This window comes from Dipodomys ordii, unplaced genomic scaffold (assembly GCF_000151885.1).
Source record: "Dipodomys ordii isolate 6190 unplaced genomic scaffold, Dord_2.0 Scaffold122, whole genome shotgun sequence".
Lineage (NCBI taxonomy): Eukaryota > Metazoa > Chordata > Mammalia > Rodentia > Heteromyidae > Dipodomys > Dipodomys ordii.
In genome coordinates this window covers 8,492,435-8,506,221 of record NW_012267338.1, presented here as the reverse complement: position 1 = coordinate 8,506,221, position 13,787 = coordinate 8,492,435, and the positions used below count along the sequence as shown (strand labels likewise).

Sequence of the window (13,787 nt, the reverse complement as noted above, 5' to 3'; positions counted from 1 at the left end):
AAAACGTTTGATAAATAATTCTGCATTCCTATCTAAAGAATAGATAGAAAAAAATAGTAGCATACTATCCATCCAAACTATGCTTCTCTAATGGTATAGAGCAAGACTTGGTTCTCAAAACTTTATACTAAGCAGAATCACTGTGTTTATGAAAACACATGGATTGTAATAAGAATCTGAGTCAGGTGTCAGTGGCTCACATCTATAATCTTAGTTACAGAAGAAGATGAGACATGAATCATGGTTTGAAGCTAGTCCAGGCAGAAAAATTCAAGAGGCTCTTATCTCCAACTAATGACTAAATAGTTGAGAGTAGAGATCTGGCTTAAGTGGTAGAATGTTAGCCTTGAGTGAAAAATTCAAGTTTTGAATTCAACCCCAAGTACCAGAGAGTAAGCACGCGCGCACCTGCACACACACACACACACACACACACACACACACACACACACACACACGTAATATATACAACATACTAAAATAAAACATCTAATAACAATATTTGATCAATCGAAGCCCACTAATGATTACATTGACTATGGTTTTGCCTTATGTTTACAAAACTACTTGAGATAAAATCATGTGCAATCATTCCTGCTAAAATTCTTCTAAAGAACCTCTTACCGGATATGAATAATACACAACAGGATCAACTAAGTCTTATATGAACGAAGCTATAGCTGTCATCATGTTTTTTTCCCCCCAAAGAATTTTTACATGGAAATTTAAGAAGCAGAGGTTTTTTCACAAAAGTGAATGTGAAAAACACACATTGCAACTGCATTGTTGATCTCAAGGACCATTGTCAGAATGACCTGGTAAAAGAAGTGAGTCTATCTGGGCACAGCACAAAGCAACATATATTCAAAAAGCTAATCTCTCTTGTGACAGTGAAGATGAATGAATAACTTGGTGGCAAGCTCAAGACTCCTATGCCAAAACTAGTACGTGATACAAGCAACCAAAACTAGCAGTGCTTTCCTGTAATCCCCAGGAAAGGAAGGGAAGAACAAAAGGGAAAAGTATGTACGAATAAAATGACTATTGCCATAGTCATTTAAAACAATTACGTGGGGGAAAAAAAGTTAAAGAAAAGAGATATTGAAAAAAATGTCTAATCTATAAAATTAAAAAAAAACCATAATAAAACATACTGACAAGTAAGGTGTAAGACTGAAGATTTTCCCAGCAGAAAAGTTCTTGAGGAAAACCTCACCATTTTTGGCTACTTCTGCTATGATGTTAGCTACTTTGGCTGTGCAGGGAGATTGTGGAGTCAACAGACTTGCAAACAACTGAAGAATTCCACTTCCTTGCATCTTCTCACTTGTTTCCGTATCTGAAAGAAACAACACAAAGAGTTTCAATAAAAATCCTCAGCACTAACACCAACAACTTCATCTGTGAGGAACTACAAAAATTCCTTATCCATAATAGGAATTAGCTATAGTATGTTTATTCAAGAATGTATGCTTAGTAAAAATTACCTTCTGCTGCATAAACTGTTTTTATCTTGCACGCTAATCTGCAAAAAGCACTACAAAATTATCTTATCTATCATCAGACTATCAAGGAATTTTTTTTTTCTGAATCTCTCACTGAAGAACAAACTCACTTGTATGTTAGTTTTATCCCTATTCACTCAGAACAGGATTTTTTTCCCTATATATTTTTGAGTTAGAATTATAATGCCATGTTATTTTATATAAGCATTATATCTAATGTGAGAACAACTTTTCAGATGACAATTATAATGAGCAAAAAAACTCACTTCATATCACTTTATAGCATGGCGAGGGACAGCTTGAGATTATAGAGTTCTGTTTTCCCTACAACTAATTCCAGTCACCATCAGGTAAGAAAGGAAGAGGCAAAGAGAAAATTCTATGGAATTTAAAACCCTATTAAGTTGATACAGAAATTCAACAGGTCCTTAACTTCTTCCCTTAAGTAGCCTTCAAAAAAAATCAAACTTCTTTATGTATCTATTGGAAGAATGATTTACTACAATAAAATGTAATAGAAATAGGAATGATTATGGAACTAGAGAAGGAAACAAAATACTGCATAATTATAAATAATAAAAAGAAATATGTGTTTGAAGATGGAGGGTAATAAAACTCACTAAAAACATTCAAGTTAAATTTGTTGTTATATGTTACACTTCTATATCCTATAGACTCTAGTACATGCATATACATACTAGAGAATACTAAAAAATTCTTAAGTAACTGACAGTTGATATGATTAATAGGGTAGGAAAATCATCTTTACTATGATAACCTCAGAAACTTCACAAATGACACATTTGTTCATCTTAAATGTTAAGTACAGTGTTTTTAAAGTTTTCACTAATGGACTAGTAAGTTCTGAGATTTCATTTGGTGAATGAGGACTAGTAATTTCTTAAAAAGAGAAACACATTATTACCCCCACTATCAACAAAAGAATAGAAAACAATTACTACTACCACTACCCACAAAAGAACAGGAAACAATCACAGTAGGTAAAACATTGTTGGTGAAATATTGGTTTGAATGATGTAGGCACAGACATATGTGATTATATACATATACAGTCATGTAGTATATACAATATTCCTGTTTTTGCTACACTGGGAACCAAAGGCAGCAGGGCTTCTTGAATGTAAGGCATGCATTCTATTCCTAAGCCACAACTCCAGCCCCTGTAAAATACTTCCCTAATCATGAGTTCTGATGATTTGTCTACTTTGGAATCTGAGTGCCAGGCACCCATGGCTCATGCTTGTAATCCTAGCTACTCAGGAGGCTGAGATCTGAGGATTGTGGTTCAAAGCCAGCCCAGGCAGGAAAGTCCGTGAGACTCTTATCTCCAATCATCCACCAGAAAACTGGAAGTGGCACTATGGCTCAAAGTGGTAGAGCACTAGCCTTGAGCTGAAGAGCTCAGGGATAGCATCCAGGCTGAGTTCAAGACCTACAACTGCCAAAACAAAAAACAAAAAAACAACAAAAAAAACCCCACCTCATAACACCTATAGTCTATGCTTTCATTTTGTATTTTAGACTAAAAGTGTAAGTGCTTAAGGTACTATACAAAAATTTGATACTTATTATCTATAATATTTTTTTTAAGCAAGAAGTCAAAAATCACTGAACTCAATTTGCCATGTTTAAAATCCTTTCTTTTCTGACCACTGCTACTGGATGGTACCAGATAACTGGAGAATGCTGGGTCAGCCTGCCCCAGGGGTCTAGCCCTACCATCTGCTGGTGCTGCGATGGCAGCAAGAATTTGGCACAAGGTATGAATCATGATTAGAGGAAGCCAAGGCATTTGTGTGTGTGGAGGCGAGCAGTTAACTGCAAATCACCCATGTATGCCTCATCCTAACTATAACTAAAAGAATGATTGAATATCAGGGCTTAATGTCAGGAGCAAGGGAAAAAACAAAACAAGGCAAATTCTTGCACTCGGATGAGACTTTCCACAGATTACAATTCAAGGAATGTTGAGAAGACCTTTATTACAATACAAATAAAATCTGAGAACCTTACCACGCCAGCATGTGAATTTCTATAAAGGTTTAGAATGTAAATATCTATAGCTTCTTTCATGTCATAAAAAACAATTAACAAAATACTGCTCGATATATCATGAAATCATCACAGTCCAATTAAATAATGGCTAAGTTTTAACCTCACTTCAAATATACGTTTGCACTGGCATTGTACTGCACCTCAAAATATACATTTACCTATAAAGTAATACATGTTACCAGGCCATTATGAGTATTTAAGTTAAGGCAATAACTTTTATTTATTTTTTTGGGTCCGGTCATGGGGCCTGAACTCTGGGCTTGAGCACTGTCCCTAAGCTCTTCAGCTCAAGGCTAGTGCTCTACCACTTGAGCCACAGTGCCACTTCCGGCTTTTTTCTTTTTGCTTATGTGGTGCTGAGGAATCGAACCCAGGGCCTCGAGCATGCAAGGCAAGCGCTCTACCACTGAGCCACCTTCCCAGCCCAAGGCAATAACTTTTAAAAGATCATTAAAAATAGGTTAATTCTTGAAGATCCAAATGAATGGCTACTGGTAAAATAAAATAGAATAAACAAACAAAAAAACTATGTTCAGGAGTCCTTTAAGAAAAGGTAGACTTCATTATCTTAAGCCAGGCTACTACTAACATTTTAGCTAGAAGCCTTTTAAATATTTGCGAGAACCAATTTAACATCTTTCTCCCTTTCCAATTTAAGTACAGTCATAAAAAAGTATCTTGAGTATGCATACACATCATAGGCAACTAGAGTCTTTGAATTTTAAAAGGACCTACATAGGAAGGTCAATTACTAATGTAGTACTCATGTAAGTTGCTATAGGAATAGCCCTTCGAGTGCTGCAGGAAGTCATTCTGCTCCTAGAACCTCATGTTCACACCCCACTTGAACACCTGCTGACAAGAAGGCTCCTTAACTATGACACTTTCAAAACTGGGCAATGAATACAGAGCAACTTGAAGAGTAAATGAAGAAGCCAGGCTACAGTGCTGTATGGGAGATGTTAAATATGGAGAAAATAAGGTACAATGCACACAACACCTTGAGGCCAATAACTTGGATAGGAATGGGAAGGAATCCACAATTTAAAATTATGGTTTGAAAGAAACCTAAGGTCTCCAACAACATTGTCAGGTAAATATATTAGTCACATGGCTCAAAGGATTCTAGGTATACTGGTCTCAGGGAATTGTATCTTTCTCGAAGGGATAATTCAAAAAATCTCAGATTTACGTCTCGGCTTAGACAATGATCCAGAGCCAAAAACTCATTTATTACCATACAAACACGTTCCACATTTTTTTCTTTTATCTACCATAACACATTTGTACTTGGAGATAGCATAAGTACTTCCGAATTTACCTTCTCTCCTTTCCATTAATTCTGTCTCAGTGAATGGTAAATACAACCCATCTAAAAGTCAGAAGCTACAGAAATGGAGGGACAAAGGGTGGATAAATGCAGCAGTGGTACTCACTAAACACTATGTTGAAAACGAACTACACAACTTGTGGGCGGGATGGGAAGGAAAAACTGGGAATGACACTGTCCAAAAAGAAATGCACTCATTACCTGGCCTACGTAACTGTAACCCCTCTGTGTATCACCCTTTATAGTAAACTATTTTTTAAAAAGTCAGATGTCCTAAACTATAAAAACTTTGTGTCTTTTAGTAAATGAATTTCTTCCACTAACATTTAATCTGGCCCTAGGCTACTGATCCATCTCATTGAGAACTTTTGCACCCTTCTATTTATTTACTATCTGTCTATCTACCTATTTATTTCCTCCCCTCTGCTTTGCATCCATCCATAGTCCTAAACTTCAGTTTCTGATTAAATGCAATGCCTTCAAGAGACTCCTTAACCCATTTGTCTTCCCTCCTATCTGTCACTGCCAGTAAAACAGAGTAAAGTTGTGGCAATGCAAAAATGGACACTTCCCTAAATCTTTAAATAGCCCTCTATAGCTTTTAATTAAACATTCCAGGACATCCACATTTTCTGTCTCCTGATACTCCTCCACAGACATCCTATTCTCTCGCCACACTAAATTACTTACAGTAACCTAAATTAATCATTTCATTACTTTTTACAGAAAACCATGTTCCTTTTCTAAAATGCCACGTATACCCTATCATTTTATCTTTCTCACATATAATGTTCTCATTTAATGGTACCTGAATGAAAACCATTCATTAAGCCATTCAAACTTTTTTTTTTTGGAATTTTTTTTAAATTTTATTTTATTTGTGATCATACTGTACAGAGGGGTTACAATTGCATGGGCAGGATAATGCGTACATTTCTTAGCAAGCATTGCAGCCTCCTCCTTTGTTTACCCTTCCCATCCCTTCCCAGCCTCCCCCCTCCCCCCCATCCCAAGCCTTCTTCTCCCCCCCCACCCCCCCTCACCCCCGCACCGACATTGTAAAGCTTGTTTTGGACATGACAACTTGTACTTCTCATTGTTGCATCAGATTGTGGCATTTTTTTGATTGATTGAAACACTTCTGAAATATTAAGCTAAAGGTGAAATAAGAGACCATAAATCAGTCATGTTTATCTCATGGAAGTTTTTCTAGTGTTTAGTTGAAAGTTTGAATCAAAGGATTCTTAAGTGCTCCACCACTTTAGCCTCTCCACATGTGTGTACACATATGTTTCATACAGTCAAAATTATCTGTTAGTTACATAAGAAAAAAAGGAGGGTAAATGGGATGCCATGAAGAACAGTAAGTTTCCAGTTTGGAGCTCCTGAAAAGACTGACTGAGGATCTCTCATTCACTCTAGAGGGCAACTGTGAAACATTCTAAGGTCAAAACTAGCTGAAGAGTTGACTAGAGGACGATTTGTATAAACTAAGAGTGGTGGAAAACCTCTAATGGTAGCCTGATAGGTTAAGAATTACATGAGAGAATACATTGTTAACTCTTTTTTTAATTTAATTTTATTTTATTTGTGAACATACTGTACAGAGGGGTCCATTCAAACTTTTTAATAGTATCTGACTACCGCAACAATTTTGGATCATAACCTCATATTGAGGCATTTTCTTAAAGGTTCAAAGCATGTTCAAACATAGCATTGCTTTGTTTTTAGGACAGTCATGTAAAATAGGTATGATAGGTCATATTCTTCATGTTAAAAGAAAATAGAAGGTTGTATTAAAAAGGAACAAGAAACTACAGATTTCTAGTCCAGTGTTTTGTTCTTCTGCAGCTGTCACTTAGAAGATAATATTGTGACTGGATTTGTCAAAGTATTACATGAAAGACACTCTTGTTTAACACATTTTACAGGAAGAAGAACTAAGGAAGATAACTAAGAAAAGAGTGTATACTCTAGCTCTTCCAAAAATACTATATATATTTAAAGAGGAGTAAATACAATGAAGCGAGCTTAAAACCAACTTAAAATACAGAAGAGGAATAGGCTGAGTACAAGTAGAAGCCTGCCCAATAAGAAATTAATATTTCTAAGAGAAGATAACATATGAAGGGTTAGGGTGTGTACGTAAATAAAATGGCATTTCTTTCATGATGAGAACCTTTGCCCTCCCTCATAAGGATCTTAAACACACAAATGGAGCAGAGACACAAAGAAAAGGATGTATGTAGTCATGAAATGATAGAGAAGAGAACAAAAACCCATTTAGCTAGTGACTCACCATCAAAGGTCTTACTGAGAAATTAAGTTGTGAGACTCATTTTGTAAAATTACAATAAATGATTCTGATAGTCTCACAGTCATTTCAACTCCAGGGATAATGCAAGCTGTGGGAGTGGAAGAAGCTGTGTTTGGAAATCACTGCTAGAAAATGCAGAGAGACGTGCTAGAGTTTAACTCTTTCCTTTAAAATTACCACTAAATAGATTTATTAGGCAACTGCTAAAAATAAAAAAAATTGAATGTTAAAAAATGAGATATTTACTGAGAAAGGAAACATCATGAAGAACTCTGTTAGGAACTGTGGCAAAAGCAGGATATTTTAACTAGAATTGTTCAAGTAGAAGGTGAAAGTAACTACAGAAGATATGACTCTATAAGAAATGTGGATTTCTTTATTTCTGTCCAAGAGAATGAGACCAGAATAAAACACAGTGCAGGAGCATTTCCAGTTAAGATCCATTTCCCCTCTATTGTCAAATACCCTAGGGAAAAATAACAAGTAAACATAGCTAAAGAGATTTTATATCTGCAAGATTCTTTTTTATTTTTCCCTAGCGGTGCTTGGGATTGAACTCAAAAGCCTGTAACATTTGAGCCATACCCCTAGTCTTTTTTTTGCTCTTTTAGCTTGTGTTTTAAATGTAGAGTTTCTTGATATTTACCTTGTCCAGCCTTGGACCAGTACCCTCCTGCCTGCTTGGGCCTTCCAAGTAGCTGAGATTACTGGTATATGCCACCACACCCAGTTCCTTCAGATTTTTGAGGTAGTTAAAATGTTCCTTTATACCTGAAGTAGACGATAATATCAACTGTCTATAGCTCTAGTCTCAAAAAACGATGTCCTTTCTTCATGGTTATATTCCAAACTGTCTTTCAAATTGTCCCCAGTTTATACTGATTTTTATGGTCTTAGCATGGTATAAAAATCCTTTCATAGTTTGATCCCTACAAAGATTTCATCTTTCTACTATTCCCTCTATCAATTCCTTTTGTTAGTTATACCAAGCTCTTCAGTTTCTCATTCTACAAGGTTTTTATCCACTACATGATTTCCCACATACTGCTTGCTTCCTTTGCTTGGGATTTTCATTCACCCACAATGCTAATGCTCCCACATTTATATGGCTAAGGTACACTGAATTATCAAAACTCTTTGTCTTGGCTTCCTTTTGTCTTGCCTTACCCACCTCCAAATACAATATTGTCATTGTTTCCCAGTTGTCAGAACATACTGGTTACTCAAAAGACTTGGGAGTAGATGAGATCATCCAAGGAAATTGTATTTTTCTTAAGTCCCCTTTATGCAAGAAATAAATGAAAAAGAGGGCACAAATCATAGGCCGCCCACTAGTTGTTGAATAAGAGATGTTAAGAAATTATCACCATTTGATGTGTTTGATACTTCCTTGGAGGTTTATGGGTAAGACTTAGCAGGAAGCAACAACAGTTGCATAAATATGATGGAAATGTTCTCAGATAAAGTAACATTGAGATAGGATCAGGGGTGGGGATTGAACCCAGGGCCTCCAAGCACTCACTCAACATATGAACTACATCTCCGCCTTTTTGTTGCTAGTTTGTTCATTAGATAAGATCTCATGCTTCTGTCCAGGAAATCCTCAGGCTGTGATCCTCCTATCTCTACCTCCAAGTAGTGTATATTATACATATTACAGATGTGTTGATTGGACAGAGAAAAGCCTAGGAGATAGTAAAGCACCCTTCTGGGTGTGTCTGTGAGGGCATCCCCAGAGAAAAGAGAAGAGGAAAACCCAACTCAAACGCTGATGGCATTATCCCATAAGCTGAGCACCTAGATATAATAAAAGGAGAAAAAGAAGAAAGCACCTGTTGTAAGAGGTATAAATGTGTAGTTAATAAGACTTTTCTTTAAAAATAAAGAGCCACAAAGGGACCCCTACTGCATTGTTGGTGGGAGTGTAAACTTGTTCAACCACTTTGGAAAGTAGTATGGAGGTTCCTCAAAAGACTCCACATAGAGCTCCCCTATGACCCAGCAATCCCACTTTTAGGCATTTACCCAAACGATCACAAACAAGGCTATCCTAAAGCTACCAGCACAACTATGTTTATTGCAGCATTATTTACCATAGCTAAGACATGGAACCAACCCAGATGCCCCTCAGTAGATGAATGGATCAAGAAAATGTGGTATACATACACAATGGAATTTCTATGCCTCCCTCAGAAAGAATGACACCATCCCATTTTTAGGAAATGGAAAGACTTGGAAAAAAATCATATTAAGTGAAGTAAGCCAGACTCAAAGAAACATAGGTCCCATGGTTTCCCTTATCTGCAATAACTAGTATATGTCTAGGACAAGTAGAAGAGGTCAAAAGCTATGTATAACCTGATGCTAAGCTAAATGAACCCCAAGATAGGGAGGTTTTATCTTTCTTGCTATTGATTTTAATGTACTTATAATGTACTATGTGATTTCTTTTGTTTCTTTTGTATGTTCTTCCCCCAAGGGATAACCCCTGTGGTCACTGTATTTGATTCTGGTGCTCTGAAGCTTGTACATACATTTTTCTAATTTGGGGAGGGGAAGGGAAATAACAAAATGCTGAAATAAGGATGCAAGATGGCCCATTGTAACAATGGGATGTACAAGACAGTATGTTGAAAACAAACTTTACAACTTTTTTTTGGGGGGGGGAGGTGCAGGGGAGGGAGGAGTTTGGGAGGTGGGGAGGAAAGGGATGGTAGGGGAAAGGGAAATATAAAGGAAGGTGTAACAATGCTCGATAGGAAATGGACTCATTACCTTGCTCATGTAAGTGTAAGCCCTCTCTACAGTATCTTTACAATAAAAATATACATTAAAAAAATAGAGAGCCACTTGAGGAGTTGTTTCCCCAGATTTACCATGCTCAATCATGACTGACTGCTACTGGACCTGGCATCATCTGTGATAGCTTCACAGTCAAGCAAAATGCAAGAGTATCAGGACCATGGAGGTAAACACACTCGTTTCAAAGGAAGGCCAGAGAGGCCAGGTGCTGTGTAGCAGGTTCAGGTTCCTTGAAGGAAGCTTTTGAGAGAGTGATACATGAAGTTCTGAGAGTAAAGCTCACAACTTTCTGGGTCTCTATTATGCTGGACCATGAACTGTCAAAGAAATTCATAGGCATAAATGGAGCTGGCCCAAGAGAAAGGGCAGCATATCCCCCACATGTTGGACAATGGAGTTACAGAACTGAATGCTTGCCTTGCTGAATTCTAGCCTTGCCTAGTGCCAGCCTTCTTTTCTGTACTAAATGTCTTCTCTGTTTCACTGTAAGCTACAAGAATGTAACTTGTTTATTTTTCATTTTTTCCAATGTTATAGAGGCTCAGAGTTAAGATTTTGGCTTGAATCTCACAGGGGAATGAATTTGGAGTTTGAGCAATACTGCAATTGCCAACCCTTTGGAGCCACTTGGAGATGGACAAAATGCATTTGCATCATGAGATGAGGGTCAGGGATGGGACTGTTACAGTATAAGGTATGCTTGGGAGTCAAGTTAACAAGTAAAACTGTGATGATTAATCTCTGTTGCCAATTTCATTGGCATAAAAAAAAGCATCTGGATTAGTAAAATATACCTTTGAGTGTGTAAGGATGTTTTCATAGAGGATAAACTAAGGAGGGCAGACTTGTCCTAAATATGAGTGGTTCCATCCCATTGGCTGTGGGCCTAGATGAAACAATAAGGGAAAGACAGAACCAAGTAGAACAGACACTCTTTCTCTGTTCCCTATACCATGAAGTATGCAGGCTATGCCTGGCAGGCCTGATGCTATCTATGATGCTCTGCCTCACCATGGGCCCCAAATCAATAAAGCCAAATAACTGAAACTAAGCCAAACTATATCTTTCCTTTCTGAACTTGCTATCAGGTATTTTGTCAATGATGCCATCTGACTATCACACCAACTAAAGCTAAAGACTTTAAATATTCAACAGCAATATTCTGTACAACCAGGGATTTTTTTTTTCTTTTCCAACAGCTAAAAATGCTACCAGTACTGAGAACTTGTAAAAGGGAGATGATTTGTATCACCTAAGCCAGGTTTAAAGAAAAAGACAAAAAGTATATCTATGCAATAGCTATTACCAGTAAGACTCAGAGGAAATATCAGTTCCTCTCAAGACGCTTACAACTTTGAGTTGAATCTAGCTCTGTTTCCACAGTACTTTGTAATTACCTCTGTTACTAATGAGTTATTAATTACTTGTCTATCTAGACTGTTGAGCTGTCTAAGGCCATTACCAACTAATACATGGTAGTGCCCAATTAATGCTAGGTGAACAGAATTCTGTCCCTCACAATTTATAACTGAACATCTGATTAGGTATCCACATTCATTAGTATATAATGATTATATATTAACCTCAGCTTGAAACTGCTACAGGAATAACAAAGGAGCAAATAAGACATTTATTGATGTTTTAACACTTGTAATCACTTCTAACAGAAAAGAGGATAGCACTTATAAGAGACTGCCTTATAATTTTAGAAATTCTCTGATAAAGAATTATGAAGTCAAGAATAGAAGTGTTATAAAATTACCAATCATTAGCTCACGCAGGAACTAAACTTTTCACTTTGCATTAAGTTAATGAAGTCTTAGGTTAGATTGTTCAAAAGCAAACATATGCAAAAATGTTCTTAAATCCGCCAGAAATCACTGTAAAAAAAATTACCTTGCCTTTGTACTCTCCCTCCCACATAAACACATCAGAAAGAAAAGATGATCAATCCATTACTAAGTTATTATGAGCTAAATGAAAACAGTTTGCTCCTTTAGTGAAATGAAAAGGTCTAACACTCATCTACAAGAGGAAAAAAATTACAAAATAAATTCACCTAACAGAACGTTATGTGCCCAAAACTAGACTTTGAATCCATATGCTCTTATTTCTAAAACATTTCTCTGCCTTTTAGAGCCTCAAGTTGGCCTTGCAATAAGCATTAAGAAGTCAGTCATGAGACATCACAGTAAAATCAATGATAGATTCTTGTGTGTAATATTATTCTAATGACCGGAGGCAGTTATCACAACACATAGCTTTTATGCTAAACACTATTTTGTTATTTTACACAAGTGTGCATTCTGCTTGTCATGGTAAACTTTGTGTCAGTACCTAGGTATTTAGTCATCACATTTCTGTGATGATGGTTTTGGATATAATGAACAGTTAAATCAATAGGTTTTTGAGTAAAGCAGATCTTCCCTCCATAGTATGGGTAGGCCTCATCCGATCAGCTGAAGACCTATAGAGCATGAAACATTAGCCCTGCCTAAAATCCTGTTAGCACTTTCCAGATTTGAACTACAATCTAAGCTCTTCCTTAGACCTCTAGGAATTTGGCATTACAAGCCCCCATAAAATAATACAGTAAAATGTATATTACTGTATAGAATCTGATGCAAATTTGATTTCCTTTCTTTTTCAAGTAACTTGATCTTTTAGCACAGAGATCCAAAAGATTTTTTTCTGTGAATTATTTTTATCTTTAAAGTCTGAAAATGTTACTGTACTGAATTTCAACTTAAGCATTCCAGGGCAATTTTCACCAGTACCTGGTAGGCCCTTTCTCTCTCTCTCTCTTTCTCTCTCTAAACATATACATGTACATTCTAGTCTTCCTTTACTTCTACAAAGTAAAGCTTTAGATATGACTTCTATTTGTTTTTCTGTCCACTTAAGAACTCCAATTGCTTGTATGTTGGATCTTTTTAAAATATGTTTGATCTTAATGATCTTTTTAAGTTTTCACCCTTCCATCTGATTTTCATCTTTTCTTCCCCTTATTTTAAATCACCTCTATTCTTCTTTTGGCAACTTGTAATTTCACATTTGTTTCTAAAGGGATTCTGTAGTGTTCTTCAATTTCTTCTGGTTAATTAACTTCAAATCTTCCACGTAGATTATAAATTTCTGACTTGAAACTTTTTACTTTTCATATCTGCACAGGTTTAAAGATACTTTAACTAGATTATGGGGTTCTGTTATTGCTAACTGCTTCACAATAGTTTTGCTGAGGAGAAAAAAAATTAAGAGCTGGTATTTTTTTCTTCCTTGAAACCTTTTTATGTGTTTCTCCTGAAATTCACTATTTAATATATATATTTAGTTTCCTTACCTAGTAACAATAAACAGATGAACACCAAGGCTTTTAGTTCAAAAGCCTGAACTTCTGTAGAGACCTATGGAGGTATTTGGTGTGTCCTTTGACTTCACAGGATTCTTATTTCTACACAAGATCTAACCTCCCTTCCTTACAACTCTTACTTTTCGTCACCAAGCATAGCACAGTAATAATTCAGTCATTCCTAAATGGCATTCTCCTCACCTGTCTCCTCACCCTTTGAAGATGCAGTCATGCTCCGTTTCCAACGTCTGTGCCCATCCAATACACTCTCCTCAGCACGAAGTCCCTCCACTCCAAGTTAAGGACTATAGGTGAAAACCAACAGGTCTGGCTTCCTATGTACTTTTAAGAAACCAATACTCCAGTCTATGACTAGATATTAGAACTTTGCTATCAGGAAAGTTGGTA

At 36.5% G+C, this 13,787-nt stretch overlaps 1 protein-coding gene across 4 annotated transcripts in view; it reads right to left on the bottom strand.

The window, feature by feature from the left end:
* Rap1gds1 (RAP1, GTP-GDP dissociation stimulator 1) overlaps positions 1-13,787 on the bottom strand; it is a 97,789-nt gene that overhangs the window by 56,977 nt on the left and 27,025 nt on the right. For 3 of the 4 annotated variants that reach the window (XM_013029781.1, XM_013029782.1, XM_013029783.1), the window contains exon 3: positions 1,217-1,339. In XM_013029781.1, coding sequence (XP_012885235.1) covers positions 1,217-1,339 — 123 coding nt within the window. Of the gene's footprint in view, positions 1-1,158; positions 1,194-1,216; positions 1,340-13,787 lie in introns of those variants that run through there. The other variant, XM_013029784.1, reaches the window with a different exon arrangement.